This window comes from Prionailurus viverrinus, chromosome A2 (assembly GCF_022837055.1).
Source record: "Prionailurus viverrinus isolate Anna chromosome A2, UM_Priviv_1.0, whole genome shotgun sequence".
Taxonomy (NCBI): domain Eukaryota; kingdom Metazoa; phylum Chordata; class Mammalia; order Carnivora; family Felidae; genus Prionailurus; species Prionailurus viverrinus.
In genome coordinates, this window is record NC_062562.1 from 7,653,136 (window position 1) to 7,680,198 (window position 27,063).

Below are 27,063 nucleotides of genomic sequence, written 5' to 3' on the forward strand. Positions count from 1 at the left end.
GATAGATTAATGGATAAATGTGCCTAATGCTCACCCCAGTCTTTAGACCACCAGTCCCTCTGTGACAGCCCCCTGTAGCTCACCTTCCACATGCCTGACTAATTACCCTGCCCCTGCCTTTCGGCATCTTTCCCCAGCCCCAGGGCAGTCTGCCTTACTGAGTTACTTCTCTGCTCAAAGCCCTTTGCTAATTTTGGATGCCTGGGTTTGGGGACACGAGAGGACCTTCGCGGTCTTCTGCATTCCCCTCCCCTTCCCTCAACCTCCGATCCTCTAACCCCCCTGTCCACAGTTGGTTCCTGAGTACAGTCGGCTGCCCCTGAAACTCACGAGTGGCCTCACTGAATGGTGTGGCTTTGGGCTATGTAGCTGGCATCATTGTGATGCCATTCTAAAATTTGAGGGGTGTTGAACTTGGCAATGCTGGTCCTGGGCATCCTCAACATGCTATGGATGTACCACTTCACCCTGTCCAAGGCGGGAGGCAGGGGAGCCCCTCATGACCCAGAGCCGACAGTGGGAAGCAATTGAAGAGATCTCAAAGATCTTCCCTCAACCCTGCTGGAGACTTGGACCCTGGGCCAGAATGGGGGAGGTTGTGCACAGGAGGCTGAGGCTTTTCCCACCCCACCATGAGAAGGCTCAGATTGACTCAACAGGAATCTGTTGAGGGCTTGCCTTTATAACAGGCACTGTTCTAAGCACTGAGGAAGAGCAGTGAGCACAAAAAAATTCCTGGCCTGGGAGAGCTGGCATTCTAACTGGGGACACGGACAAAGACCCTTGCTCCATTGAAGCCTTTTCCAACCACTGGCAGCTTGAAAAAGATGAAGTACAACGTCAGAACTGTTTAGGACATAATTGTGGCTGCCATCTTGTTAATGTTAATCTATTTTGAACTTGGAACGTTGACCCCGTGTAATTAGCCCAAAAGTTTAGCCCCATCTTGCTTGTGTGCTTGCTTGCTTGTGCCCCAATAAAGACATTTTAAAAAGAAATCTTTTATGGCTTGAGCTATGTAACGACTACACGAGTATATATGTGAAAATTCATTGAGCTTTCCGTGAAGATCCATACATTTTGGTTTATGTAATAGCTCAGTTTAAACGTTTTAAAACATGGGGGCACCTGGGTGGCTCGGTGGGTTAAGCATCCAACTTTGGACCAGGTCATGATCTCACAGTTTGTGAGCTCAAGCCCCATAGTGGGCTGTCGGCTGTCAGCACAAAGCCCACTTTATTAAAAAAAAAATTTTTTTTTAAACATTTATTCATTTTTTGAGAGTGAGAGAGACAGAGCATGAGCGGGGGAGGGGCAGAGAGAGAGGGAGACACAGAATCCCAAGCAGGCTCCAGGCTCTGAGCTGTCAGCGCAGGTCCCTACGCAGGGCTTGAACTCACCAACTGCGAGATCATGACCTGGGCTGAAGTCGGACGCTCAACCGACTGAGCCACCCAGGCGCCCCAGCACAGAGCCCACTTTAGATCCTCTGTTCCCCCCGCCCCTCCCCCATGCTCTCTCATTCCCTCTCTAATGAACATTTTAAAAATATATAAAATAATAAAAATTGAGTAAATTCTGATACATGATACAATATGGATGAACCTTGAGGATATTGTGCTAAATGAAAGGAACCAGTCACAAAAGGACAAATACTATATTATTCCATTTATAGGGGGTCCCTAGAACAGGCAAATTAGAGAGACAGAAAGCAGAATGGTGTTTGCCAGGAGCTGAAGGGAATAGAGAATGGGCAGTTAGCGTTAAATGGCAACAGTTTCCATTTTGGAAGACTGAAAAAAGTTCTGGTGATGGATGCTGGTGACGATTGCGTAACAATGTGAATGTACTTAATAACACAGAAGTGTACACTTAAAAATGGTAAATTTTATGTTGTACATATTTAAAATTTTTTTTTAAAGTCTACTTAAAAAAAGAAAAATGGGGCGCCTGGGTGGCTCAGTCGGTTGGGCCTCCGACTTCGGCTCAGGTCATGATCTCACGGTCCGTGGGTTCGAGTCCTGCGTCCGGCTCTGTGCCGACAGCTCGGAGCCTGGAGCCTGCTTCGGATTCTGTGTCTCCCTTTCTCTCTGCCCCTCCCCCGCTCAAGCTCTGTCTCTGTCTTTCTCAAAAATAGATAAACATTAAAAATAATAATAAAAAAAGAAGTGATACGAGATGAGGTCAGATTGGAGTAGGGCGCTTCCAGGCCCCCCTGGAAAGCCCCAGTTGAAGGCTATTAACCGAAGAGGATTAGCACATAAAACGGGGGGGGGGGGGCTGGCAGTAACAGAGGCTCCAGGCAAGGGCAGTTATCCACCCCGCAAAAGCCATATCTGCAGTCCCTTGGCCTCCATAAGGCAAGGCACTGCCACGCTGGGACAGGATACGCGCGCGCGCCACCCTCAGGCTGCCTGAAAGCCTGCGCAGCCGCGGCATCAAGACTCCTGTGATTGGCCACGCTGAGAGGAGCGCCAGCCAATCAACTGCCGGTACAGGGGGCTTGTGCACGCCCCCTCCCCAGCACGTTGACAGCCACGTGGGCACTGCTGGGAGAGCGCCGGAGCCCTGCTCTGCGCAGGCGCAGTTTGCTCTGCTCAGCTCGGACGTGGGCGAGGGCGTGCGTGAGTGGCGGTCGTGTCGGCGACCCGGCCGCCGTCTTCGGGGCTCCCAGTGTCCCTTCTCCTCTTGAAGCACTTATGGCTCTTATTTTCTTGTTGATCCTTACAGAAGGAGTGGATTCAAGCACAGGCGTTTTACATAGTTGTGTCTTTTGTGTTTTTGTGTTTGTTTTTACTAACGCAGCGGAACAGTATGTGTGGAGCCCCGACACAGACCCTTTTACGCGCGGTCCACACGACAACCCTGGGAAAGATAGAAGCTTCACAGTGTCGGATCCTGGCAGACAGCACCTTAACCAAGGGATGGAAGTTAAAGTCACCAGCAGTGAGTCACGGTGACATCATAAGCCCCCGATATGCGAAGGGAACATCACCTCTCTGGTATCCTTCCCAGTAATGTGAAAACCTCAATCCAATCACGATAAACCAAGTGGAGAGAGTCTACACAGTTGCCGACCGGTTCTCTTGAGGAGTGCCAAGGGCATGAACGACAAGGGGCTGTCACTGACTGGAGGAGTCTAAGGAGACATGACAATTAAGTGCCCTGAGAGATCTTGGATTGGGTCCTGGAACAGAAAAAGGAGGAGTAGAAAACCTGGAGAAATCCAAATCAAGGCTGTAGTTTATTAATAGTATTGTACCAAGGTGAAGTTCTTAGTTTTAATAAGTGTACTTGGTTACATAAGATGTTAACAGTAGGGGCAGCAAGGTGAAGGGTAAATGGGAACAGGCTATGCTATTTTTGAACTTTTCTGTAAGTCTAAAATTATCTAAAAGTTAAAAGTTAAGAAAGAAATCTAGGAAGCAGGTACTATCAATATGCCCATTTCCCAGAGGAGGAAACGGAATCACAGAGAAGTTAAGATATCTCGCCAAGGTCACACAGTCAGGAAGCAACAGGGCATGTTCCAAACCCATGGAATATGGATCCAGAACCCCCTTCTCTCTATTCTTCTTCTTCTTTTTTTTTTTTTAAGTGGGCTCCACACCCAGCGTGGTTCCCAGACATGAGGCTTGAACTCACAATCCTGAGATCAAGACCTGAGCTGAGACTGAGACCTGAACTGAGATCAAGAGTGGAACGCTTAAAGACTGAGCCACCCAGGTGCCCCCAGGGTAACTTGTTGTCAAGAAGATACTGCAATAAATGTTCTTTTCACACCTCCACTTGGACTTCTTAGGTATATTCTAAAAATGATTTTCTGGATCAGAAGATGTGTTAAATAGCAGGAGTCTCCAGAGAAACAGAACCAGTTAGAATAGAGAGAAACAAAGAGAACGGGAGAGAGAGAGAGAGAGGAGGGGGTGTTATTACAAGGAAATGACTCACATGATTATGGAGGCTAATAAGTCCAATATCGCAGTTGGCAAGCTGGAGACCCAGGAGAGCAGATGATGTAGTTCTAGTCCAAGTCTGAAGCTCTGAGAACCCAGAGGGCCAATGAATGTAAGTTCCGGTGTGAGAGCTGGCAAATTTGAGATCCAAGAAGTTCCAGTCTCGAGGGAGAAAAAAGACGGATGTCAGACATTAGGCGTTTTCTTCTTACTGGACAGAAGGTCAGTCTTTTTGTTCTGTTCCGGCTTCTGCCTGGTTGAATGAGGCCCCTCCATATTGGGGAGGGCAGTCTGTTTTCCCGTTTATAATTCAAATATGAATCCCACCCAAACACACCCTCACAGACACACCCAGAAGAACATTTGACCAACCATCTGGGTACCCCATGGCTCAGTCGACTTGATATATAAAATTATAACCACCAGAAAAGGAAAGGACACTTGTCATTTTGAAACCTCTCAACAAACTGCCCACATCCACCCACAACGTTCTTGCGGCCTCCCCGGCACTTGGTGTTGTCGGGTGTTCTGAATTTTGCCCATCTGGTAGTCACCGGTCCCCTTTTGAAAAAAGTCTCCATTGTTCAACCAGATGTTTTTCCTACAAAACATCTTGCAGAGCTCATGCCTGGACCAGGGAGTGGGCAACTGGAGAATGGCCTACATAACTCCCGCCATGGCCCGAGGCCCAACCCCCTAACCACCCCCAAGCTGGTCTTCTGGGGAAAGTTAGGATGGAAACACAAAGAAGATCCCCAGCTCAACTATCCTTAGTCTAGGAACTTCCTGGAAATTACGCCCTTCCTTTGTGCATGCTTAAACACCAACATTGCAGACAAATGTCTGAGTCCTGGCTCATCAACTTTAATTCCTTTTACCCAGAGAGCCTTTTTTGAGTGCCTGCTGTACGCAGGCAATGTACGGGCACTGGAGACAGAGCGGTGAACAAAGCAAGCAAAGCCCTGCCCGTGGAGTTTTTATGCTCACAGGATGAGATACAAGTTGAGAAAACAGGAGATGATAAGAAAGAGAAAGCGAGGAAAGGAGATAGCGTGGTAGGCCTTTAATTTTTTCATTAAAATATAATTGACATGCAGTGTTATATTAGCATCAGGTATAAGTGGGGGCTTTTAAAATGACTTTGCAAAAAGTTTATTTATTTTGAGAGAGAGAGTGCAAGCAGGGGAGGGGCAGAGAGAGAGAGAGGGGGAGGGAGAATCCCAAGCCGGCTCCCACTGTCAGCGCAGAGCCCAATGCGGGGCTTGATCCCACGAACCGTGAGATCATAATCTGAGCCAAAATCAAGAGTCAGACGCTTAACTGACTGAGCCACTGAGGCACCCCTAAAAATGACTTTTTAAAGTGAAAATTTTTATGGAGGCAGACACAGCAACTGTCAGGTGCAAACGCATGTGAACAATTCCCTCGTGCTCACCCTCTCAAAGTCAGTCTGGGTGATGCTGTTATTTTAGAGCAGGTGGTCAGGGAGGGCCTCTCCAAAGTGGTGACATTTGAGCAGAAGAAGTGAAGGCATCACCATGCAGGCATCTTTTGGAAATGTGACCGCTGGAAGGGACCGCTGGTGCAAGGGTCCTGAGGTGGGAGTGTGTTTGGGTGCTCAACAAATACTGGTTGAGTCTGACTCTTGATTTCGGTTGGGGTCATGATCTCACAGTTCGTGGCTTTGAGCCCCGAGTCGGGCTCTGTGCTGGCAGCACGGAGCCTGCTTGGGATTCTTTGTCTCTCTCCCTCTCCTCCCCCTCCGCCCCCCCCCCCCCCCACCCCATGCTCTCTTTCTCTCTCAAATAAATAAGAAATACATGTGGAAGGATCTAGGAGCAGCGGGAGCAGCGTAATCCTAGGAGAGTGGCTTGGTCTCTCTGAACCTTGAGTTTCCTTATCTATAAAATGGGTCTACACATTTCCACGCCAAGAGGGTGGCGGTGAGGACTAAATGGGATTGTGTTTGGCACAGTGCCTAGCATGGAGTGAGCCTTCCAGAAACAGAAGACATTATGAACAACAGCTTCTGCCTGTTTTCAGGAAGGGGAAGCTAGATACGAGGGGGCTGGCATAGTGGGGGCTGCCCAGATAGGCGGGTGCAGGGGGAAGGGGGCAGCGGCTCTCTCCTGGAGACACACAAGTACAGAGTTGTGTGTTCTGATTTTTAGATGGCCGTGAGAGTCAGGACGGTTCTAGGGGACTCCCTAGATTAAGGAAAGGCAGAGTTGTTCTTTCATAACCGTCGCGAGCCCTTCGGGGCGACTCCGTTTCTTACAAGATCCCACCCTTCATTTAGATGGGAAACTGAGGCACAGAGGGGCTGGGACCTGAGAACTCCAGACAGGAGTTGAGAAGGGTTCTACACACTGGACAGCCAGTGATGGGGGAGTCCACTGGGGCGGGGGCCTCGGGACGGGATCAGCCCCCTCCCTCCACCTCAACCCCATCAAGCAGACAAGAGACTCAGGGAAGGACAGAAAGGACAGAGACACGGAGTGAGAGCAACAGTGACCTAGAAAGGTGAAACAGAGACCCAGAGATGGAGAGACAGGGGAACAGACAGAGAGAGACAGTGAGGCTGGCAGATTCGGAGACAAAGACATAAAAAGACTGGGCGAGGTAGAGACGGACCTAGAGACAGAGAAAGAGACACCGACACGGACTAGAATCGGAGGGACAGGGCAGAGCCAGAGAGGGTCGCCCCCTAGGGAGACCCCGGGCTGCCCCGTCTGGGGACGCGCCAAGAGCTCCCCCACTCCGCCCCCGTCGTGCCTGGGCAGTGACTTCAGAGGCCCCGCGGATTCTATAAATGGCCAAACGGCCGAGGGCCGGGGCGGGGCGGAGCCGAGTGAGTCAGCGCTTCGCGTCACCGCCGGCCGGATCCCGCCGGGCCCCGCTCCCGCCCTCGCCCCTCCCGGGCCGCCAGGGGGCGCCAGCCGCCTGCTCCGCCGAGGCGCGCGTTCCCCGCCGTGCGCCGCAGAGACCCGGGGCCCGCCCCGGGCCGCTCAGCGTGGGCAGGATCCCGGAATCCGCGCGTTCGAATCCTGGCTGCGTCGCCCTCGTGCTGTGTAAGGCCAGGCGGGCGGCGTCACCTCTCTGTGCCGCGTACAGACCCCACGTCGGAAGGCTGTTGTGAGGCATGAGTGAACAGACCCAGTGCATTTAGGATTATACCAGGGGCTAATTGTGGGCTCGTTTTATGTATTTTAGCCTATTGGTTTAGACCAGTGGTTCTCAAACAGGAAAGATCTGCCTTCCCTCTCCCGTCTCCCTGCTGGGACATTTGGCAATGTCCGGAGACGTTGCTGTTTGTCAAGACTAAGGGGGTGCTACTGGCATCTGGTAGGTAGAGGCCGGAGATGCCGCCTCAATTACGGTAAGGCCCAGGAGAGACTCTGGCCGGGAAGAATTATCCAGCCCTGTTGTCCACAGTGCCGGGGTTGAGGAACCTTGACTTAGCGCCATGGCATTAGGGGCAGGGGCCTGGGGTCAAATTCTGCTCTGCCACTGCCACTGGGTGACACTCGGAAAGGGATTCCACACCCCATGCCTCAGTTTCCCCATCTGTAAAGTGTGTATAATAACAGCACCTGGGGGCGACTGGGTGGCTCAGTCGGTTGAGTGTCTGACTCTGGATTTTGGCTCAGGTCATGATCTGACTGTTGATGAGATAAAGCCCCGCGTGGGGTTCTGCACTGACGGCGGGGACCTACTCCGAATTCTCTCTCCTTCGCTCTCTGCCCCTCCTCCACTCGTGCACGGGCGAGCGCTCTCCCTCTCTCTCTCTCTCTCTCAAAATAATAAGGGCGCCTGGGTGGCTCAGTCAGCGCCTGACTTCGGCTCAGGTCATGATCTCACGGTTTGTGAGTTCAAGCCCCATGTCTGGCTCTGTGCTGACAGCTCAGAGCCTAGAGCCTGCTTCGGATTCTGTCTCCCTCTCTCTCTGCCCCTCCCCTGCTCGCACCCTGTCTATCTCTCTCTCAAAAATAAATAAACATTAAAAAATTTTTTAAAAAATAAAATAAATAAATTCACTTAAAAAAAGTAACAGCATCCCTTTCTAAGGGCGTTGTGAGGCATGAGTTGGTACATGTACAGTCCTTGTAACAGGGCCTGACATAAGAGCCGCTGTCATATCAGCATATCACAGCCGTGCCCTTAGCATATGGCAGATATTGCTGACATCATCCAAGTGTCACTAACGTGGCTTTGCCATAAGTGGCATGATGTGGTCAATGTCATCCTCCTCTGTGGTCCCCGGGGGTGAGATCTGGCCAGATGGGGCTGTTTACGCGGGATCCCTCCAGGCCGGCCTGGCTGGGACAAGGAAACCTGCTAACACAGATGCCCCACGGCCAAGGCAACCCGCAGGTAGATGGGGAGGGTAAAATCCAGGATCTCTGCTCCCCCAGGTCCTTCCGAGGGACCGGAGGGGACGGAAGTGGGGTGCCAGACGCTCAGGGGAAAAACTGGCCTTATCCTGAGTCCTTTCTTGTGCCAGGCACTCCACACCGGGCATGGACTGTCCATTGGTCCATTTCACAGATGTGGCAACAGAGGCTCAGCTACAGACCGTTGGCGTCTGGAGCTAAACCCAGGGTGGTGCTCACTAAGCTACTGTGGGCTGCGGTCTTGCCTCAAGACCGGAGACAGACAAGGAGAGGTGACCTCAGTGACAGACACGGAGAGACTAGGTGACCCTGCCAGAGGTCCAAAGAACAGTGGAGGGTAGGGAAGGATGGGGAAAGCTTGATCTCTTATGACCAAGCCCCCCACCCCAATAATAACCCAGGCCGCCCCCCTAGGTGGAAACAATGACACAATCGGCTCCCAATACCAAGGCCCTGACATCACGTGGGGGGGAGAGGGGGGTGGCCGAGGTGGGGGGTGCCCCGCCCCTTGGCAGGCCCCTGCGGCCAATGGGACGGCCTTGGAAGAGGCCCGGGCCGCCTCCGGAGCTTCAAAAACGTGTGAGGAGGGAAGAAGGGGCTGCAGACGGAGCCTTAAGCTGCTGCCTCAGTCCTCAGTGCCTCTGCCCACCACCAGCCAGCATGTCTTCTGCTCACTTCAACCGGGGCCCCGCCTATGGGTTGTCGGCTGAGGTCAAGAACAAGGTAGGCCCCCCCGACCCCGGCCCATACACCCTGGCAGGCCAACGGCGCCATGGGGCTCTGGTCTATCCCATGTGATTTGGGACCAGAGGGGACAAAAGGACAAATATGGGGTACGGCCCGCCTTCCTCCCCATCCTGAGCATCCCAGAGCCCTCAGCGACTGTTGGGGTGGGGCGTGTAAAATGGGGGGCATGAGGCAACCATACAGGTAAACTGAGGAGGTCAGTCCCTGGTGAAGACCCCGCTTGATCAGAGCCTCCTGTTAACCTGTCCCCTGTTCCTTTTATGTTGGGGGGCAGGGGGCTGGGAAAGGACTTGATCTTCCTTGCACCCACCATCTCAAAAAGGAACTGGGGAGTGGTTGAGAGCTGGGATGGTGGGGAAGGGAGGCCCAGAAAGTGTGGGAGATCCTGAAGGGGGGGGGGACGGAGACAGCTGGGGAGGTCAGAGAGGGAGCATTAGGGACACGACGGACGTGTCCTCGTTTTGGGCTGGGAGAACATGCACACACCACCTTCATGCTATGGATGGGTAAACTGAGGTTCAGAGAGGAGGGGTAAGTAGCTAGGGTTCTAAATAAGGGAGCTGCAGAGCTAGGATTCTGGCCTCCCCCCCCCACACACACACACCCGAATGGGGGTTCAGCTTCTGCAGGGCAGTGAACTTGAAGTCCCCAACTCACTGGAATGCTCCCGTAAGCGTTGCCAGGGGAGGAGTCCCAGCCCCATTTGACAGAGGGGAACACTGAGGCTCGGGGTGGCTTGTCCCGGTGTACAGCGAGGACGCGGAGAGCTGGAATCGGATCCAGGGTCGGGGGATCCTGGCTGCTGGAGGAGGGGGCTGGTGGGGGGGGGGGGGCGGGTGCGCGGGCCGGGAGCGATCCCAGCGCCGCCCCCCTCCCCCCCAGCGCCGGCCCCAGAGCCGCGAGAAGCCGCCGCGCCTTATAAGGCGGCCTCGGGGAGCCCGGCCCGCGGGGCCGCGCTATATAAGGGCCGGTTTGCTTTATAAAGCCGGGCTGATGGGGAGGGGGGCGGCAGGGCCGGGGCCAGGTGAGGGGCCGCCCCCTCCCACCTCCTCCTCCCCCAGGAGAAGGGCCAGCTCCGTCCCCCAGAGTCCGGGAGCCTGTCGGGGCTGGGGCTGAGGGTTCTGGAGAAACGGAGGGGGGCAACGTGGGGAGGGGGGCAGAGGGCGAGGGACGGAGAGGGACGGAGAGTCTGGGAGCCCAGAGACTTGAGAGGGACGGATGGGGAGGGTGAGCCACGAGCGAGATAAGACCGAGACAGGGATGGGGAGGCCGAGAGAGGAGCCGGACGAGCCCCACCCCCACCAGAGGCAGGGAACCTGGAGTTGGAGACCAGCCGCGAGGCAGAGATGGCCCCACCAGGAGCCCCACCCCCAGCCAGACGCGGAGGGATGGGGACAGGAAGACAGGGCCAAGGAAAGACAGACAGGGTTGGAGAGAGAGAGAGAGGTCACGGGGATGGGGAGAGGGAGAAATACGGCCACACGCACGGGGCCAGGAGTAAGACGGAGACGAGCTCCCGGCCCCTCCACCCGGAGCTGGAGCCCAGGAGATGAGGGCCTGAAGAAACACTGAGGCAGGCATGCAAGACAGGACAGTCCCCTGCAAGGCAGTACTCAGGGCACCTCCTTAGGGCTCCTCCTCCCCTGCCTGGGGGCCCAGGCTTCCAGCAGGGGGGGACGGGCAGGGCCCCTGGGAAGCTAAGCCCCAAGTTTGGCCTGGAGGGGGAACCAAGAGGCCAGGCACCGCCCCGCCCCCAGCTCTGAGTACCCCCGCTCTCCACCCCCCCCCCCCCCCCCCCGCCTTGTCCGTATTCTCTGGTGCCAAACCTCAGAATGTCCGGAATGGCCCCCTGGGCAGGTGCCACCTCAGCCCTGGCCCTCAGCCCACTTCAACCCCCACCCTACCCCCCCATGGACGCTGGGGCAGAATTGCCTTAGTTGGGAAGGGGATGAAGAAGATCAGGCCCAGGGAATATCAGATGGGGTCCGAGGACTGAGTCTGCTCCACGCTGCGTCCTCACCACTTTCTCTGCGCCCCCCACCCCCAGCTGGCCCAGAAGTACGACCACCAGCGGGAGCAGGAGCTTCGAGAATGGATCGAGGGGGTGACAGGGCGCCGCATCGGCAACAACTTCATGGACGGCCTCAAAGATGGCATCATTCTTTGCGAGTGAGTGGAGCAGACTCTGCCTTGGGCTGCCCTCAACCTGGGCGTTCATCCCCGCCCCTCAGCCCCTCAACCAACTAGGGGCTCCAAGCCGGGTCAGGCACTTTATATCCGAGACCTGGGAACAGTGGTGGCAAATAATCATTGTGCCCCTTTAACAGGAAAGAAAACTGAGGCTCAGGTAAAACACATGGCCCCAAGTCCCACACTGTTCCAACAGAAGTGACTCCAGAATCTAGGAAGGCAGGGCGGGCCCATTTATGGCCTCCAAGAGTTCCAAGTTCCAAGAAAGAGAGATCGTGGCCAGAGGGCAACAGGCAATGATGGCTGTCCATCACTGGCTTGACACGAGAGATATACCACAGTCATTTAAGTAGGTCCCCATCTTCTACTCTTCTCAGAACTTAAATCATCGAGAGAAATGAAAGCCCACGCAGCTCCCAAGCTTTGATTCCAGATTCCACAGCAACGTTAATGCTGGCTAGGGCCCTGAGCCCAGTGGGGGTCCTGTCTGCATCTCTGAGTCTGACCCAGGGCAGGGTGACCATGGTGGCCAGAGAATGCCCTTGAGAAGCTTCCCGAAGGTGCAGGCTTCCCAAGATCTAGGTGCTGGAAAGGTGGCAGGGTGGGGAGATCCTGTTCTGTCGTATCCACTCGGGACAAGGAATAGGGGGACACCTTGGGGTCCCAGCTCGGACAGGGTTGCTTGGACATTAAAGAGTGCCAAGCCCACCCCCCACACCTCCCCCCATTCAGTCCTTCATGCATAATTCATATGCATGTGCTCCATAAATTCATGCGAGAATTTATGGAGCACCTGCTGTGTGCCAGGTCTAGGCACTGGGGATAATGAACAAAACAGACTTGACTTTGAGTTCACGTAGAGCTTTCGTCCTAGTGAGGGCAGATCGATCAAATAATCAATGAGATAATCACATAACATACTTGCCGAGGGTGGGAAGTGCCGTGGAGAAAAGTCTGGTGGGGAAGGACGGGGGGCCGGGGTGGGGAAAAGGGTGGCTGCTTTGTACAGAATGACCTGGAAGGTCTTTCTGAAGAGGTAACATTTGAGAGGAATCTTGGATGAAGTGAGGGAGGGACCTGGGAGGGCGTCTGAGGGGAGAGTGGGTCAGGCAGGGGGGCAGCCGTGCAAAGGCCCTGAGGTGGGAGTGAGCGAGTGTAGTGTGTTCGAGGAACAACCAGGAGAGATATGAGGAGGTGGAGGGAGTTAGCTGGGCGGAGCGGGGCGGGGGGGGGGCACACTTTCAGTCATGCTAAGTATTAGGATCTTTATTCTGAAGGGAAACCATGGGACAGCTTTGAGTTGGGAAGTAACTAGAATTATTGTTGAAAAGACCATTCGAGCTACAAGATGAAGGGTCGGGAGGAGACATGGTGGAAGCTGGGAGCCCCAGGGAGGCCCCTGCAAAGAGCCCAGGAGAGAGATGTGGGCGGCTTGGAGCAGGGTGGGAGTGGCAAGGAGCTGTGGGCTTCTAGATGTCTTTGGAAGGCAGAGCCAAAGGACTTGCTGAGTGCTTGGGTGTGTGGATGGGAGAAAAGGATAGGAGAGTCAGAGGCAAGTCTGAGGGCTTTGCCCAAGCACCTGGAAGGCTGTGTTTAATGAGCGTGGGAAGATGGAAGGGGCTGAGTTGGGGGAAGTGGGTGTCAGGAGGCAGGGGTGGGTGCACTGGATTTGAGATAGCATGTAGGGAGCTGGATTGGGGAGTGAGGGGCCCGGCTGCACGGAGACACTGGGGAGCTGTTGGCGTATCGGTGGCATTTGCGGTCAAGAGACTGGAGGAGATCAAGGGGGTGAGTGTGGCCAGGAAGGGAAGTCCGAGGCCCAGGCCGCAGGCTTTCCACAGTGCAGATGCCTGGAGAGGACCAGCAGCCCGAAAGGTGGTTGCCAGGGAGACAAGGTCACAGCAGGGGACTCCTGCAAGCCTGGGATAAGGGGACTTTCTGCTAGAGACCCCAGCCCAGGTCCCGATTTCCCATCTCAGTCCTGCCCGGGTGTGCGGGGTGGATCAGCGGGGCCGCAGCTGAGCTGGTTGCCGTGGGAACCCGCGACATCGCCCACTGGCTGTCACCCTGACCCCTTGTCCCGCGGGGCTGGGCGTACCTTCCTCGCTGCCTTCCCCGGCTCCTTGTAGGTTCATCAATAAACTCCAGCCGGGCTCCGTGAAGAAGGTCAATGAGTCGACCCAAAACTGGCACCAGGTGAGCCCAGCCTCTTTTCTGAACTCTTTCAACCCCTGGCCCACACCGCCCCTCGGCCCTCCCCCCCCCCCCTCCCTCCACTGACTGGCGCCTGCTCCCCTCCAGCTGGAAAACATCGGCAACTTCATCAAGGCCATCACCAAGTATGGGGTGAAGCCCCACGACATTTTCGAGGCCAACGACCTGTTTGAGAACACCAACCACACCCAGGTGCAGTCTACCCTCCTGGCCCTGGCCAGCATGGTGAGTGAGGCTGAAGGGTGGGCGTGGGGTGGGTGGGCTGTGGAGGGTGTGGGCTAGGATGCAAGTGGGGGCCACTCGTGCCCCCGGGGCCCAGCATGGGTGGGAGAGGGGAGCAGGTGCTAACTGGGGACGGTGCCTGGAGGCTCCCTTGTCAGTCCCTGCTCCCTTGGCCCTCCCCAGGCCAAGACGAAAGGGAATAAAGTGAACGTAGGGGTGAAGTACGCGGAGAAGCAGGAACGGAGATTTGAGCCAGAGAAGCTACGAGAAGGGAGGAACATCATCGGGCTTCAGGTACTGCCCCTTCTTCACCGGGGGGTCTTGCTGCTGAGCTGGGCGGGGAGGTCAAGGAGGCCAGGAGGGCACCCCGGTCCCGGCAGGCTTTGGGGCACAGGCTGTTTGGCCCTACCTCGGATGTATGCCGGGCACTGTGCTTGGCATCCAGTGGCTCTTAGCGGTGGGTGCTATTGTTACACCCTTTATCCAGATGAGGAAACTGGGGCCTGGAGAAGCTGGCTCACTTACCACGATTGCCTGCGTGATACGTGGCCGCGCTGGGGCTCGAACCCTGGAAGCCAGGCCCCGGGGCTCGGAGCCACCTACAGGCCACGTGACCTGCCTTTTCTGGGCCTCAGTGTCCAGTCCGGAGCCTGACAATGGAAGCAGGTGCCTCGGCAGAGGGCGAGCCAGGGTCCGCCGACACGCTCTGTCTTGTGGCCCCGGGTGAGGCTCTGTGACCTTCGGGCTGATTCTCCTTCCTAGATGGGCACGAACAAGTTTGCCAGCCAGCAGGGCATGACGGCCTACGGCACCCGGCGCCACCTGTACGACCCCAAGCTGGGCACGGACCAGCCCCTGGACCAGGCTACCATCAGCCTGCAGATGGGCAGCAACAAGGGGGCCAGCCAGGTGCGTGGGGGGGGGGGGGGAGGGGGCCGCGGGCTGGGCCGCTGGGGTGGCCCCTGCCCTGCTGGGTGCCCGCGGTCTGACGGGCTGCGCCCTCTGCAGGCCGGGATGACCGCACCCGGGACCAAGCGACAGATCTTCGAGCCGGGGCTGGGCATGGAGCATTGCGACACGCTCAACGTCAGCCTGCAGATGGGCAGCAACAAGGGGGCCTCGCAGCGGGGCATGACGGTGTACGGGCTGCCGCGCCAGGTCTATGACCCCAAGTACTGCCTGACGCCCGAGTACCCGGAGCTGGGCGAGCCTGCCCACAACCACCACCCGCACAACTACTACAACTCGGCCTAGGGCCCTGGGGCCCCCCACCCCCCCGCCCCGCCTTCCCCCCAGGGAGGCTGCCTGCTGCTCTCGGCAGGGGCCGCGCCGCCCCCGTCGACCCCTCTCCCTGCATGGCGTCCCCCCGCCCCCCCGCCGCCGGCACCTGCCCACAGGGTTAGCATTTGGTGGGGGAGGGGGGCAAACTGGGGGGCTTGCGGGGGAGGGGAGGGGGCCCTCCTCCCTGGAGCGCCGCGGGACCCAACACCGAGCCGGGTGTTCCCAACAGCACCCAGAGGACGCACTGAGCAAGGCTACCCCGGCTGTCATTCCCTCCCCCCTCACAAGTGGGTCCCCCCAGGACAAGAAGTCCCCCCCCTCCAAGCAAAACCCCCAGAGCCCAGGCTCGGCCTGCCCCCGCCCCATTCCCACAGTGGGAGCAAACTGCATGCCCAGAGACCCAGCGGACACACGCGGTTTGGTTTGCAGCGACAGGCATACGTGGATGTGACAGCGGCGTTTGTAACGCGAGCACTTTCTTTTTCTATTTCACTGGAGCACAATAAACGGCTGTAAAATCATGGACTCGGGGCTGCTCTTTGCTGGAGCCCGCGTGTCTCTTGCACCCGTGCAAACAGCCTTGCTCGGATCGGCTCCGCGTCCCGCATACGCGTCTGCAGGGGCACAACGCTCACACCGTCAGATGTGCACACGGAGCGCGCGGCCACTTGGCGGGCCCCGGGACAGGCACTCACACGCAGAATCCGTGCCCTACTTTGTGTGTGTGGAGCACACACACTCCCCTTGCACAGATGCACGCGTGCGGCACACACTCCCACTCAGGACACGTAAACGCACACCCTCACACATAATATCCATGCGCACGTGCTGGGCCCCCGTGTGCCTTTCTGGGAAGTCTGGGGTGGGGGGAGGGGGGGGTGTAAAAGTGCCCAAGCGCCGGGACAGGCTAGATGGGGTGTGAATCACACAGTTCTGCTTCTCACACGCTGACTGACTCCGGGCAAGTCACTTGCCCTCCCTAGGCCTGTTTTCCCAACATGAAAATGAGGTCAGAGAGCCTCCTGGGGACATGGGGAAGCTGAAATGACACCCCCGGACGGGGGAAGGCATTTGGTACTGACCAATGAACGTGGTCAAGCCAGGTTCCGGAGGTCCCCGTGGGCAGGCGGGACCCTTCAGCCCCGGATTGTGGGGAGGTGGGAGGGGACAAGGCAGTGGGGCAGGATGGGCACTTTGGGGGCGCGGGGCAAGGGCCCTTTGTAGACTGGCACGGGGCAGGGGAGTAGCCGTCTGCCAGGCGCGGCCGCCCTGTGCGCCCAGCTCGCTCTCTGCCCTCTTCTGAGGGCTGACTCCCGAGCCTGGCCTGCCAGCCCAGGGCCCTCGGAGTCTGTGGACAGCCCCCACCTCTCCACGTTTCAGAGGGACCCCTGTCCTCCCAGTGATGTGAGCGCCAGCGGTCCTGCCTGGAAGGCACCACCTGTCAGAGTTCCAAGGGGAGGGTGCGGCCGTGTGGGGGTGGGGGTGGCAGGTGGTTACAGAACGGTGGTGTCCCCTTCCTTACGCACAGCAGGGGATGAAGCTGGAACACGGGGACTGCGGAGACACACCAGAAGACCCGCGTGCACGGACGCACACAGCCCCTGGGGCCTCGTAAAAGGGATTCCAGGCGCTCTTGGCCTGGCTAGTACAAGTCCTGCTCCCCCAGGGCCAGCACAGAGGGAGCTATGCCGAGGAGGATCCATGCCTGGCCCAGGGCCCTGCCTCCTCGAGAAAACAGCACCATATTAGCACTTGGCCTGTGTGACTGGGGTGGGCGGGCCCTGGAAGCCAGAGGAATGAGCCCCCTTTCTGCTGGACCCCAGAGGGCACCCCCCGCCCAGGCACCTGTCCACCGCTCCGCCCGTGCCCACTGGCTCCTGCCTGGGACCTTGGAGGGGGGAGGCAAGAGCACCACAGGAAGGGCAGGGTAGGGTGGGCTTCCAGGTGGGAGTGGGGGAACATGCCAGACCCAGTGGCCGGGCCTGGTGGCTAGCTCAGCATCCCCCCTCGGCTGTCCCACACCCCTTAGTGCCCTGAGTGGGTCCCAGAGTCACTTAAACCGTGCCAGGCACTGTGCTAGGCCCCTCCAGTCTCAGCATGGCCCTGGAACGTTCTAGCGTCCTTTCTGCTGTCCCAACGAGGAATGCAAAGCACAGGCCACCTGCTGCCCAGGCTCAAAGCCGGGTGCGGGTGCTGATGGGCCCCAAGCTGCCAGAGCGTCAGGACCTCCACACCTGTAAGACCATCTGACGGCACCGTCCATCAGCAAGGTTCAGATGCATTTTTTCCAAAACCAAGCAATTCACTCAATTCTGACACGACCTGGAGACAGACAGCATTGGATCTCCCAGGATAAGGGTTCAGTCTTAGGAGGCTGTCCCTCCCCTTTAGGGCCAATTCCAAGTCCAGGTTATGACCTGTGCTTCTGACCGACCAGTGATAATCAGGGATTCCCACAACCACCTCTTCCGATTTCGTTAATTTACTAGAGTGGTTCACAGAACTCAGAGAAGCATTGTGTTTTACTAGATTACCGGTTTATTAGAAAAGAATATAAATCAGGAGGCGCTCGATGGAGCCGGTGTATGGGTCCAAGTCGGGAGAAGGGGCACCCCACTCCCCCAGCACTTCTGTGGGTTCACCGACCCCCCAAGCTTGTCAAATCTTGTTGAAGTTGTTATACAGCTTAATCTGTAGCCCCCCTTTCCCTTCCTCAGAGGTTGTGGGTGTTACTGAGTGAGGGTCCCACTCAGTGATCGCGGACCTTCTGGTGACCAGCCCCATCCTGAGGCTGATCTGGGGCCCCACAGCGATCGGCATGAACGTAGGTGTGATCAAAACGGGCTCTGTTGACAAAAGATGCTGCCATTCAGGAAATTCCAAGGGGTTGAGGAGCTGTGCCAGGAACTAGAGATAGGGACCAAAATGTATTACACCGCACCAGCATCGGCCCCACCTCGTCTTCAGAGACCCCCTCACCACCCTCGGAAAAAGGTCCCTTTCCCGGACCCTTACTCCTCCACAATGCTGTCACCCCTGCAGCCCTGGAAGCAGAGACCTGTTCTCTCGGCCTGGACCCTGGACTCTTAGGCAGTCAGACCCTGGGCTGTGACGCCAGGCCTCCCAGGTTCAAGGCCCAACTCTGCAGCTTTCTGGCTGTGGGACGTTGGGCCGGTGACTTGCCATCTCTGGCCCAATTCCTCACCTGTGAGCCTGGGGCACCTACCTCACAGGCACCTTTCAGGGGGTGGGGTGGGGGGGCAGGGCAGGCAAGCCTGAGAGCAGCTTCTGGCACAGGGTGGCCCTTGAGTATCACTTCTTCTTTCGGACCGCCCCCCAGGAAGCCTTCTCTGGTCACCCCGGGCTCCATTGGCCCCATTTTCTGTTGTGCCTGTAAATGCCTGGCCAGGTGTCTGTGGGTTCATCCGTGTGCCTCGGGCCCAGCACTGCCATGGTTTCACCCCGAATGCCTGTTGCATGGACAAAATGGACAGTTTGAAGGACTGACCAAACCCCATTTCCAATGGCCCGCCAGGCCACCTCTGAGTGCTTCAGTCTCCCCCTCTCCCTCACTGAACCCCTGGGCCTGACCCAGAACCCAGGAAATCACAAAGAAGCAGGAGTTTGCATCAGCTGCTTTATTTAGGGGCTCGTGACCGACGGCGATCCCCAGCCCAGCCCCTTCCTCCTCTACAAAAGCAACTAAACAGGAAAAGGGGCTGTTCTGCCAGGTCCCAGCCACGGGGCCTGTGGGACTGTGGCTTTGAATCCCAGGCCACAGGCCTTGGGAGGCAGGGGAGGGGCGGGGGGCAGTCCAGTTCACACGGTGCTGGTGAGATGGGTGAGGAGGCTGGAGAGTCCCTTGGCAGCCTCTGCTGGGCTTGTCCTTGCCCAGAACATCAGGACGCGGGCCCCGAGAAGGAGCAAGCAAGTTAAAGGCTTTCAGAGCCAAGGGAAACACTTCAGGCCCCCGGGGGGGCCCAACAACCCCGCCTCAACTCCAGTCCGTGCCCACAGGCACGCTGCCACGGCCACACTCACACCCACACCCACTCCATACACGCAGAGGGCTGTGAAGGCCCTGGACCCACACCGCGGACCCTGGAATGTCTCTGGATTGGCACCCAGCGGGGCAGGTCCACGGCAGGCAGGGTTGCCGCGGGAGTGGGTCCTCTGCATCGCTACTGGTTGGCTGCCTCGCAGGCATCTATCCAATCGCTGTACACGTCCACCGGTTCTGACAGATCTGGGCCGCTGAGGTCAAGGGCAACTGGTGGCATCGGGCCCCTTCCCTGTACGCACCCCTCTCACTGGTGTCAGCCGGATCCCCGCCCCGCACCCTACGCAAGTCAGCAGGTGGCGCCTTGTCCCCGCCCCGGGGAGGTCACGGCCCACAAAAGCGTAAGCAGGAGGGCCAGAGGAGCAAAGAACTGGATCCAGTCCCCTCGCCCCTGGCCAGGTGCCCTAGAGCAGCCCACCCGGGGCAGGGGAGCCCTGACTGCCCCCACCCCTCCCCACCCACCCCACTTCCCCGCAAGAGCCTGGTTTCCCAAGGATACATGTGATGGGCGTCTGGAACTCCTCTAGGCACACGGTACACGAGATGACTCCGGTGTTGCGGGCCCGGTCCCTGGAACAGGAGGAGGAGGGGCTGGTGAGTAAAGGAGGCCGCGTCTATGGGTGACGATCGCCCTAAGTGGGAGGGCCTGGGGCAGAAAGGATGGTGGGAGCAGGGAAGCTGCCTCCCGACTCTGGGAGGAGAGGGGAGGCCCCGTCCCCCACTCACATTTTCACGTCACAAGACTTCTCGTGGTTGCAGAAGGGGCAGGTGAACTGGGTCTCTAAGGTGCCTGTCATCTTCTTCTTGGGGGGTGGCTTCCGTTTGGACTTTCTGCGCCCCATGTCTGTAGGAGGGCAAACCTGCGGTGGCGGTGGGGGACAGGAGTCAGCAACCCAGGGGACCCCCAGAGCCCTCCAGCTCGATGCTCTAGGGGGCAGGCTGGGAAGAAGGCTCTGCCTCTGAGGGATGAGGCTCCCAGTCCCCAGGTAGGCGGCGGATCCAGGCACACTCTGGGCGGGGAATGGGAGCAGGCTCTGGCAACAGGTGGCCCGAGTTCTAATCGTGGCCCTCCACTTGCTGGGTGGCCCCGGGCAGGTGACTTAAGCTCTCTGTGCCTCAGTGTTCTGTCAGTAAAACAGAGATGAGGCTGCTACCCACACAGGGGTCTGTGCGGCTGCCATGACAAACGGTACACGGAGTGCCGAGCACGGGACCCGGCCCACCCATCCTCAGCACCCAGGCAGGACGCCACTGTTCCTGGTGAGGATGACGCAAGAGGCTCTGACGGACCAGCTGCGCGGGGATGGGCACAGCCTAAGTGCCCAGAAGCCGGCGCTTTTGGGAGAAGCTACTCCTCTCGTCAAAGGGACACACAAGGGACACCTAGGAGGAATGACACTCAAGGGATAGGACAGATCCTCCAGAGAAGCCCCCTGGGCTAACTCTCCACACACAAGGGGCTGGTGGGCAGAGACGGGGGGACAAGCATTTCCGGTCCTTGCCACATACCGTGACCGAAGACAGGTGTCTGAGGGCCCCGGCCAGCGTTGGGGGACCACATGGGGCAGGGGGTGGCGAGGGGCAGGCTAAACAGGGAGTGGGGGCAGGAGGGAAGGGTCTGGATGGATCCTGGGTGGGAGGGTGGGCAGTGGGGAGACAAAGGATGAAATCACTGCCTTTCTAGGGCATCGAGGAGTACAGGTCGGAGGTGTGGATACAGATGAAGTCAGAACCACGCCAGGGCTGTTCAGGGTGGAGGGATGGCGGGGGGTGAGAGAGTCTCAGCGTGTGGCCAGAGAAGGAGGGACCGGGATGACTCCTAAGGTGGTGGGGGATGGACAGGGTGGGTAGGGGGAGAAGGTGGCATCATCCTCTGATGCCTAACGCACAGGAAGAACAAGATGCTGGGGGAAGATGATGGGCTCAAGCGGCAGAGGCACATCTAGGGACAGGTGTCTTGGAGACAGGGGCCTCCCACGCCAGGCACTGAGCTCAGGGTTCTAGGATCACCGTCCCCAGGCACTCTCCCCTCTCCCTGTCCCCCCTACACTCCACCTGTGTGGCTCTTCCTCCGTGACACAGGAATAAAGACCAGAACTCTAGAAGAGCTGCCTGCATTCCCGGTCTTCATTTCCTCCCTCTACCCGCCCCCCCCCCCAATACTGCTCCCCCCAGGGGGCAGTTCCCCGCCTCCTCAGGGCACTGGACGCACTGGTCCGTCCTCCCACCCTTCCCATGCGGCTCTCAGGACCCTGCACTCTGCCCCGGCCTCACTGGTGGGGCCTTGCAATTTCTGCTGATGCTTTCCCCCGGCCCCGGCCCGGACTTCCATGATACACGAGCCCATGAGCTCAATCTTTGGGCTCCTCTCCATTTGCTCTCACCTCCGTAGAGACCTCGCCCAGCCTCAGGGCTTCAAATGCCTCCTCTACACTGAGGCTTCCCGATCTGCCACCCTCACCGTTTCCTCTCCGCTGCAGACTGGCTCGTCTACCTGCCTCGGCTACACCCTCCCCGGATGCTAACCCACTTTTTCAACATAACCCGTCCAAAACCCAAGCTGCTGACACCTCAACAGGCCCCTTCCGTCTTCCCCAGCTCAGCAGATAGCAAACCCATCTTGGCACAAACCTTGGACTCCCCCTCGATTCCTTCCACTCCCTCTCACATCCCTTATCGGATCCTGATCCTGCGGCTTTACCTCTAAAAGACATCCAGAACCTGCCCGCTTCTCTTCTCGCCAGAGCCAAAACCGTAGTCCGAGTCCCCAGTCCTGGTCATTTTCAAAACAGCCTCCCTATGGCTCTCCCTGCACCTCCTACCCTGTCCACCTCCCTCCAAATGTACACTCCACGATGGCAGGGACTTGTGTCTTTTCTTTGTATCCCCAGAGCCTACAACTGCTGGTGGCACAGAGCTGGCGCTCGACAAATGTTTACTCAATGAATGAATGAACCGATGCCAGGCCCTCCGCGAACCACGGCAATGCTGCACTCAAGGCAGGCAAAGTGTCTGCTTTTGTGGAACTGCTGGTAGCCGACGGCAGACCCTTAACAACTTAATAAGAGAGATCATTTCCGTTACCAGTAAGTGCTACGAGATGAATCGATCAGGGCTAAGGGAATACTTCCGGAATGGGGCAACTTCACCTAGGAGCGGGGTGGGAAGGACCCTCTGGGTAAAAGTCATTTAAACGGAGGCCTGAATGATGAGAGAAGGCGACAGTGCAAAACAGTCCAGACTGATGGAACAGCAACTGCAAAGGCTCAGAGGCAGAAGCAGCTCCCCCCCTCCCGCCCCCCGAAAGAGCAAGAAGATTGGTACAGCTGAGGCTCAGGGAGCAATGGGGAGAAAGGGTCTGAGATGGGCCCGCAGGGGAAAGCAGCCAGACCCCCCCCCCCCCCCCCCTCCGCAAACGTAGCCAGTTCTATAGCCCCTGCCTCACCTGCTCCGGGCAGTGTTCTGTTTTCCCGAAGCCTGGCCCTGGGTACCACCTGTTAATATAATCACTTGAGGGATGCTCAAAAATGCAGATTTCTGAACCTCATTTCAGATCTGCCCCTAGTGGAATGCAGTGTTGGGGGCGGGGGGGGGGGGACACGATTTACCCACTGCTGAATCCCCACACCAGGCACGGTGCCTGGTATGCATTAAGCGCTCAGTAACTACTTGTTGAACGAACAGATAAGGCTCCCGAACCAGAAGGTATGGATGGGCTCCACAATCTCATTTTATCCGGCGTCTACGGCACCCCCAATCACACACCAGAAAGGGGGTCTAGCCTGTACACAAAGCTCCAGGGGCCCTGCCTGCCCTATGGCGACCTAAGTCCAAGCGCGCCAAAGGGGCCTAGAAAAGGGATCGGCTCCCAACCTTCAAAAGGCGGAGGGTCGGCGGTCCCTCCAAGCTCACCGAGGCTTCGGCGTCGCCTCCCGCCCTCCCGGAGCCAGGCCTCCGAGCGGCCGCGCTTAGAGGGCTGGGGTCCGGGGGAGTCAAGCTCCCCGGCCGGCCACCCCCCCAACCCCGGGGCCCTCGACGCCTCCTCCAGGATCCCGTGAGCACCCCCCCCCCCCCCCAGTAGAAGATCGCCTAACCCGGCCTGGCCCCAACGCCCGCCCCGGCGAACAGTCACCTACACTCGCCTCCCCTCGTTGCGACGGCCTCGTTCACCCGGGAGACAGTAGCTTCCGGCTCCAGCCGGAAGCGGAACCCCCTCTCCTCCTCTAACCTGCGGCCGGGAACGCCCCGCGGGGAGGCCCCGCCTTCTCCCGCATCTTTTCGGTGCACATGCGTACTCGCACACCCTACCGGGCGGCGGGGTCGCAGTGCGCCTGCGCGAGGGCGCTGGCGCCGTGGCCTGAGGCGGTGCGCGCCGCCGCTTCTGAGGAGTTGTCGCGGTGCCGGCGGTTCAGCGACGGTGGGCTGGGCCGGACCGGCGTTGGAAAGGCATCCTCGCTCTAGGCCGCAGCGTCTGCACGTGTCGTGTCTCCCAGTTCAAGCCTCAGCCCCTCGCAGCCCGCCCGGATCTCCCCAGCTGCGGACACGTTCAAAAGATTTCCGTGCTAAGGAATTGCAAATAGCAGTACGGCTGAATCGTGGGGATGGGGGAGATTGTAGGACGCTCTTCTCAAACGTTAATAAGAGCCTGCGGATCTGATTAAAATTCAGGTCTGATCCATTAGGTCAGGGGTGTGGTCTTGAGACAAGACAATGACAAGGCTGCATTTCTAACTAGCTCCCCGGTGACGTCCGTGCCGCTGGTCCGCGGACCGCACCGAGCGCCGAAGTTATAATAGAAGAGATTGCACAGGCAAACAAGGGCCAGATCACGTGGTCTCATGGGCACCTTAAGGACTCTGTTGGAGTCGGGCGAGGAGAGAATAAGGCTTTACAGTTCCCACAGTTTAGGGGAGAGGCTGGACATAAACATAAAAGGCTCAATTACTACACCCTTCAGCTCAGCAGAGGAGAACGTATGGATCTCAGAGCATATGATGATGGAGGGGGCTGCCCAGCTAGTCTGAGGGGTTAGCGAAGGCTTCTCCGGGAGGCTGCCGCTCGGGTTGAAATCGAAGGCTGAGCGGGAGTTACACAGAAATTCTGATGGAGGGAAGGAGAGAAGGGAACAGACACTCCCCTGTCTTGGAGCCCCGGGGGGCTCCCTCTCCCTCTGATGAGGAAGGCGCAGGGAGAAGTCCAGGGTTGTGTTCTAGCCATGATTTTGGAGACGAGCAAAAGGAGGGATGGAACAGGCCAGTGGAAGAGGAGTCTGGCGGTCAGGTGAAGGATCTGGAAGTGATGTTGAGAGTCATTCACCTAGGGAGGTTATTTGAAGCCTTGGGGCCAGAGGAAGTCACCTGGTGTCAGGGTGAGGGGCAAAGTATAGCAAAAGAAGAGGGCTAAGAAGGAGACCAGGGGCACCCCAACCTTAGATGCTAAGAGGAGGAGTCAGCAAGCGACTGGGTAGGCCAGTGAGGTAGGGGGAGAGAGAGGTGGGTGATCTTTCCCAGAGCCTTGAGAAGAAGGTATTTCGAGACAGGGTGGTCAGCTGTGTCACCTGTGGTTGAGAGTTTGACTAAGACGTGGAAAGAGAATTGACTGTTGACCTTGCAAGTGTTTGGTCCCTGGTGACCCTGATAAGAGCCGTTTCCTGACAGTGGTCAGGAAAGTAATTTGGAAGATGTATTTTAGGTCGAGCTATCTTCAGGGTGTCCCCTAGGGGGCAGTGTTACCCTTGGAACTGACTCTACCGGACTCTTTTTTTTTTTTTGCATTGCTCCTACAAACTTGTGCACACAGGAGGGATCGATTTGCTATTTACACTTAATAGTCAAAACACGTACAGGTAACTTTGGTTTTAGTAGTCACACAATTCGTAGTGCAACTCGGCCATAGTATTTATGGACTATCCCATATCTGCTCATGATTGTGGGGTTTGTTTCTTTCTCATTCTCTGTTTCTATTTCTCTCTCTCACTCTCTCCTACCGTCTTTCCTTCCCAGCTCTATTGAGATATGATTGGCAGGCAATAAATCGCATGTAAACTATGAAATTTCATGTTTTGACATACGTGTACACGCATGAAACCATCACCACAATTAAGATAGAGAATGTTTTGGGGCGCCTGGGTGGCTCAGTCGGTTAAGCGTTCGCCTTCGGCTCAGGTCATGATCTTGCAGGTTCGTGAGTTCAAGCCCGGCTTCCGGCTCTGTGCTGACAGCTCAGAGCCTGGAGCCTGCTTCCGATTCTGTGTCCCCCTCTCTCACTTCCCCTTCCCCGCTCATGCTCGGTCTCTCTCTCTCTCTCTCTCTCTCTCTCTCTCTCTCTCAAAAGTAAATAAACAGTAAAAGAAAAAGATAACGGATGTTTCCATCACCCCCAAAACTTTCTTCGTGTCTCTTTGTAGTCCATTCCTTCCCCTGTGCCCAGCCCCTGGCATCAACTGACCTGTTTTCAGTTCCTTTATGTAGTTTTCAGAAAGTCATATGAACAGAATCATACATTCTGTAGTCTTTTGAGTTTCGCTTGCTTTTGCTCAGCTGACTCAGCTGGAGACTTGTCCATGTCATGTCTATCAGCAGTCTGTCCCATTTTATCACTGAGTCGTAGTCCATCGTGTGGATGGACCACAATTTGTTTCTCCTTGCACCTATGGATGGACGTGTGGGTTATTGCCACTCCGGGGCAATTATGAACAGAGCTACCCTGACCCATCTTATTCAGACGTGGATGTTCACGTTCGACTCCTGTGGTGTTTTATTTCTGTATTCAAACATGTGGTCCCTCTGGGTTTTATTTTTGTGTGTGTGGTCTGAAGGAGGATCAGGGCTCTGTCCTCTGGGGAAATCGACAAGGCAAATAACACCTTCCCCGCGCAACTGCAGCACCACCTTCCACCTGCCTTGCGGCCTCGTGTGTTCTCGAACTCGTTTCCGGATTTCCTGCGGACGTTTGCTCCGAGCTGGCGTCACGTTGCTCTGATGACCGTGCATTTTCGCAAGGCAGGTCTCTCGCCTTCTTATTTGTGGTTCTTGGCCTGCGAGGGTGTTGAGGGGGTGGCCTGACCTCCAGGACGAGCTGCTGGCTGCAAGAGGATGCCACTGCCGGTCCCGGCACCTGGGGTGAGGAGCGGAGTCGGGGAGATGATAACATCCATGATGGGCGAATCCCAGCCGGTTGCTTGGGAAGAGTGAGAGGATATGAAAGCCTGTGGGTGGCCTTGAGAATCTCTGGCCTCCAGTTCCTTGAAGTTTAGAAGGCATCTTTCTAACAATGGCTGCGTGCTAGCTGGCCTCGTCCCCCGGGCTGGATGGAACCCCTCTGAGCCCGAGTGTCCTCCCTGCTTTCTTCTTTTTGCTGTTCCTTGGGTCCCCAGCTGCCTGGTGCTTGTGCTTGGTACATGGCAACAGCACTTGGTCGTTGTGGAGAAGGGAGCCTGGGTGACAAGCCCGCTTCCTGTCACTCGTTCCCTGTGTCAGCTTGGGTGGGTCACTTCTCCTTTCCACGTGCTGGGCCCTGTGAACAGGGACATTGGGCTAATTCCACGCTCCAGGCCCTGTGAACAGGGACGCTGGGCTGACTTCTGATTCAGATCCCTGCCCTGCCCGGAGCCTCTGAGTCAGTGGGAACAGGCAGGGTGGCTGTGAACCGCCTTGACTCTTGCGGTTCAGATCAAGGGTCTGCCACTTCTTGGGCATAACCTTGGGCATGTTACTTAATCTGTCGAGTTTCTGTAATGTCCTCAGAGAAGCAAGGATGATTCTGGCCCTTGCCTCATGAGTGAGGATTAGAAGCGATGGTGTTTTGGGGAGTAGAGCTCGGCTGGTAGTAGTAATCCCAGGAAGGAACTCAGGGCTGGCATTTTGGTAAGATAGCTTTGCTTAATTTTAACAGTTAACACATGCTCCCCGGGGTTGTATCTGCAACCGATTCAACAATATCAGCTTCTATAAAGTAGCGAATGGAAGGTGTCACACTCCCTGAGTTCCTCTCCCTAAAA

At 57.1% G+C, this 27,063-nt stretch overlaps 2 protein-coding genes across 5 annotated transcripts; one reads left to right on the forward strand and one right to left on the reverse strand.

Moving 5' to 3' along the window:
* The first annotated feature begins 8,922 nt into the window (after positions 1 to 8,922).
* Positions 8,923 to 15,527, forward strand: CNN1 (calponin 1). Its single transcript, XM_047829953.1, has 7 exons — positions 8,923 to 9,073; positions 11,145 to 11,266; positions 13,417 to 13,483; positions 13,589 to 13,726; positions 13,907 to 14,017; positions 14,486 to 14,632; positions 14,732 to 15,527. Exons 1-7 carry the CDS (start codon positions 9,011 to 9,013, stop codon positions 14,975 to 14,977), a joined length of 894 nt encoding a protein of 297 aa, XP_047685909.1. The 5' UTR covers positions 8,923 to 9,010; the 3' UTR covers positions 14,978 to 15,527.
* Positions 15,528 to 18,627: 3,100 nt separating this feature from the next.
* On the reverse strand, positions 18,628 to 23,306 carry ELOF1 (elongation factor 1). Of its 4 annotated transcripts, XM_047829963.1 has the most exons (5): positions 23,201 to 23,279; positions 22,510 to 22,558; positions 19,791 to 19,924; positions 19,564 to 19,634; positions 18,628 to 19,250 (listed from the first exon to the last, which is right to left on the reverse strand). In XM_047829963.1, exons 3-5 carry the CDS (start codon positions 19,904 to 19,906, stop codon positions 19,186 to 19,188), a joined length of 252 nt encoding a protein of 83 aa, XP_047685919.1. In that variant the 5' UTR covers positions 19,907 to 19,924; positions 22,510 to 22,558; positions 23,201 to 23,279; the 3' UTR covers positions 18,628 to 19,185. The 4 variants fall into 4 exon arrangements, with proteins under 4 accessions (XP_047685919.1, XP_047685929.1, XP_047685938.1 ...); XM_047829973.1 differs by lacking the exon at positions 22,510 to 22,558 and having other exon boundaries at positions 23,201 to 23,306; XM_047829982.1 differs by lacking the exon at positions 22,510 to 22,558 and having other exon boundaries at positions 23,197 to 23,282.
* Between the last annotated feature and the right edge of the window lie 3,757 nt (positions 23,307 to 27,063).